Raw genomic sequence first — 4,395 nt, forward strand, 5'->3', positions numbered from 1 at the left:
TATTGTGTTGCCTCTCTCTCCCCCTGGGCCTGGAGCTTCAGCTCCTGGTGTGTGTGTGTGTGTGTGTGTTTTATATTGACATTCTAAGGCCGGTGTAGTCAGACATGGCTGTCACCATGAAGCATTAATGAGCTCACACACACACACACACACACACGTACACGTACAGGCGGTCCTCCTCAGGAGATCAGCCAATCATCTGCTCTCCTTCCATGTATTTTTGTTTTCCCTCAAACATGGAGGAGAAAAAAAACCCTGGACTTTGTTGAACCTTTCATTTTCACTCTTGGTTTCTTCTACTTCACTTCTCACAGTCTCCCCCCCCTCTGTCCCCCCTCCTCTCTCCCTCCCCCTCTGTTGTGTGTGAGGTCTCAGTGTGGACCTGCAGACTCACCTGACAACTCTATTAATACACAGTTGTGTGTGTGTGTGTGTGTGTGTGTGTGTGTGTCCTCACTGTGAACATTTGTCTGAAGGACCTTCAACTGAACTACACTCACAGTCAGAATCTGACTGTTGGAGATCAGGCTGTAATCTGATCCTTTAATCTATTAAAGGAGAGATTAGGCTGTAATCTGAGGATGGAGCAGCCTTTCATCCTCCCCCTCTCCCCCCTGTCTCCCCCCTGTCTCCCCCTCCCCCCAGCTCCAGTCCGTTTACTCTGACGGCCTTTTTTTTATTTATTTATTTTTCTCCCAATTTTAAATCCTTGATTTAATTTGGGAATTCTCAGCTTCCATGTCAATAACACACACACACACACACACACACACACACACAGCCGTGTCGTCCCAGCTCCACTGACCTGTCAATCACCACTGACTGCACTGTTGTGATGTGAAACTGTCCGACTTCCACCAACGTGTAGAGTTTAGTCCGACCGTCGGTCGACACCGTGACGTGTTTACACACATGTTTATATAAATGACAGGTGCAGAGACGTTGATGACCTGAAGGGTGCAGTTCCAGTTTTGTCCACCATCAGCACAGATGAATCCACAGGTTGTTTCCGTTGAGTTGATTTGTCTGACGTTGAAGTCTGACGTTGGATTTTCTTTGTTTGACTGAGGGTTGATGGTTAAATTCCCGTGGTTTGACCGTGGCCCTGATCTTTCTGTTGAACCAGCCCACCTTCTCTCATCAGTCTCCTGTTCCTCACCTGGTTCCTCACCTGGTTCCTCACCTGGTTCCTCACCTGGTTCCTCCGTCCTTCATCAATCCTCTTCACTGCCACCTGCTGGTTCTCATGAACTGAAGGAGGAACCCACTGCAGTTAGATTAAACTTCTGGACCCTCTCTGGAAAAATCTTTACAGGATGCCTTTCTCACCGCCCCACACACACACACACACACACAGAGGTAATTACTCTGCCAGTTTGAATCTGTCTCCTGCAGCTGAGAACGATCCGTTAATGAATGCGTGTTAAACAACAAAGAGGAGGAGATAAACAGAAGACCAGCAGGAGGCAGCGTGGAGACACAGATGAATGGAATGATACGGGATTCCCTCTGAGGACCGACGTGGAAGACGCACTGACGGAGAGGACGGATTAGAACTGATCACACAGACATATGGTGTTCTGCTCTCGTCTCCACTCCACCACCGTGTCGTCTCTCCAGGAAGAGGAGGACCATCTGTACTGTACCCCCCCACACACACACACACACATACATACATGAATTCCTCGTGTCGCGCGCCCGCCCCCCCCCCCCAGGTTGGGTTCCGATCCACTGCCCCTCGTTGTCCTGGTCCGTCCTGGTTCTTGTCTTTGTCTTTTTTTCTCCAGCGTCTGCTCAGTTTCCCATCACTGACGTCACCAGTTGAAAACCTGGTCATTTTTCCGACCACAGACCAGTGTTTGAGACCACCAGGCGTTCACGATGTCGTTGTTCCAGATTCTCAGAGTCAGTTACCCCCCCGTCCCCCATCAAAGGGGAGATCAAAGCCATTCCATACCTTCATCTCACGTCCCACTTCCTATAAAAGCCAGTCTGTTAATTCGACCCCCCCTCGTCCCCCCTCGTCCCCCCTCCTCACCCATTCAGTTCAGATCTACATATATTCATCATTTGTGGTCGACTGATGAACAAAAAAAAAAGAAAAATCACGACAGTCGTCAAAAGGGGAGTTTCATCAGACCAAGGTTGAACCAAATGTGAACGACTTCTGGTCTGTTTGACTTTGATTTTCTGGTTTGAACCTTGACTGTTCATCGTGCTCCCTGTAAAACTAAAACTGAAACTTTACCACCAACTGTGACGTCAACATGACAACAACAACGACAACAATGACAACAACAACGACAACAACAACAACAACAGGGCGTCGACCAAAACATCTTTAAACCAACAGACCAGCTGGTTCTTTCAGTCTCACTTCACTCTTTTCTAACTCACCCAGAACCAAACCCTTGTTTCATGGCAGGAATCCGTGCCGTCGTCCTCAGATCTGAGATTGTTGTCAAAAAGAGGACGGAGTCTGAGGGTTAAAGAGTGAAGTGTGACAGATGGGGGGGGAGGTGTGTGTGTGTTTAAATGGCCGTGGCCGTACAGCAGTGTGTGTGATTCATGGACCGCAGCAGCTCCAACATTTCTCTTCTCTGTCTCAGATCCTGACTCAGAGTTTTTGGCTCCGGCCGTCGTGATTGGACCTAAAGACACAACAGTGGTGGCAGGAAGAGAGGTGGCGCTGGAGTGCATCGCTAATGCCAGGTACATTTCTTTTATGTACATACTTATATAAGCACACACACACGCGCACGTGCACACACACTTATAGACACACACACACGCTCCGATGAGCAGTTCTTTTCTTGCCAGACTGCACTGTTCTTCCTCCAGGGCAATTAGAGGACAGAACAGGAAGTCGTTACTCAGCAAGTCTCTACCACACACACACACACACACACACACACACACACACATTAACCCAAACAGAATGATTACCCAAATGTGGGGGGGGGGTGTTAATAACTGTCCTTCTTTGATGTGATTGGTTCAGACCTGCAGTCTTTGGATGATTCAAACACTTCAGTTACAGTTCACACACAGACATGATGATGTCATCCTCCAGCCTGCAGCGCCCCCTAACGCCTCCATCAGCAGCTTCATTAATATCAGACGTCATTGTGCCTGGTCAGCCAGAGTACATCTGTGATGTCATCACCCCCCCGCCCCCCTTCACCACCCATGGGAGGGCGTTAATGGATGTGGTAATGCCCCAGAGAATTCTACACACAGTCAGAGAGGTCAAAGGTCAGAGTCCACGGTCAGTGACTGACCGGTGTATACAGCGCAGAGCCTGGCTGTTCTGTTGAGCTGTACACTCTCCACAGTACTGTAGTAGTCCATTAATGTGTGGACTCTGGGCTCTGGTTACCATGGTAACTGAATGTTGTGAGAATTAACAGAACATTAGAGTTTCTTCAGTCTAACGTCAAAGGAAGTCCATTCCCAAACACTGGTCTGTTAGCGTTCCAGCTAACAGCTCATGAATAAAGCCTACAGTCGGAGGACGTGAGGACGTGTCTCCATCACGGCGCCGTCCCACTGGGAGCTGTTATGAACTGATGGGATCAGCCACGGAAGAATGTCCTAAAGAGGTAGAAGAGGAAAACCAGTGAGGAAGAAAGAAGGAAGAGTGTGGTCCAATCAGATCCTTCAGCTGTGAGCGCCCGTTAACCACCAACCAACAAGTGGTTCTGGGTAAACTGCCGTCCTGGTGTTGATCCTCCTCCTGCTCCTGACTCACTGTCAGAACTCATTTCCTGCGGCGGTGACTCGTCTCTAACGCTTTAATCTGATGTAATTGTCTCCTGTCAGTCCTCAGCTCTTTGTCCACTAAATCTTGTCTCCTTCTTCACCCACTTCTCCGTTTGTCCAGACCCATAGACGGCCTCGTTGTCTCGTGGAAACGTGATGGGCGTCGACTGGCCACCGGGTGGCGGCTCATCATTCCCGCCGCCGCCTCCTCTGACACGGGGTCGTACGTCTGTGAGGCGTCGGTCAGCAACAGCACTGCCAAACCTGCCGAGGCCGGAGCCCTGCTGACCGTCATTGGTAAGAACGACAGACAGACAGACAGTTAGTGACTGACACACACATACTGTATATATATGTGTGTGTATATATATATATATACACACACATATATATACATATATACTGTATATGGGTAGACATGAGCTGATGTTCAGTGTTTCCTGTTTCCTGTGGTCTTTGCTCCAGTCTCTCTGTCTCCGTCTTCTTCTTCTTCTTCTTCTTCTTCTTCTTCTTCTTCTTCTTCTTCTGTCACAGTCATGACTTTAGCTGAATCTGTTGTCCACACTGTCCAATAAACCCTTGTCCCTCTTCACAACAGTTATGTCTAGACCCCCCCCCCCCACCCCCCGCCCT

General features: G+C 49.0%; 1 protein-coding gene across 1 annotated transcript in view; it reads left to right on the top strand.

Moving 5' to 3' along the window:
* sdk1b (sidekick cell adhesion molecule 1b) overlaps positions 1-4,395 on the top strand; it is a 148,520-nt gene that overhangs the window by 98,338 nt on the left and 45,787 nt on the right. The window contains 2 exon segments of the mRNA XM_025058662.1: positions 2,610-2,712; positions 3,884-4,059. Coding sequence (XP_024914430.1) covers positions 2,610-2,712; positions 3,884-4,059 — 279 coding nt within the window.

Source organism: Cynoglossus semilaevis, chromosome 9 (genome assembly GCF_000523025.1).
Source record: "Cynoglossus semilaevis isolate Cse_v1.0 chromosome 9, Cse_v1.0, whole genome shotgun sequence".
NCBI classification, from domain to species: domain Eukaryota; kingdom Metazoa; phylum Chordata; class Actinopteri; order Pleuronectiformes; family Cynoglossidae; genus Cynoglossus; species Cynoglossus semilaevis.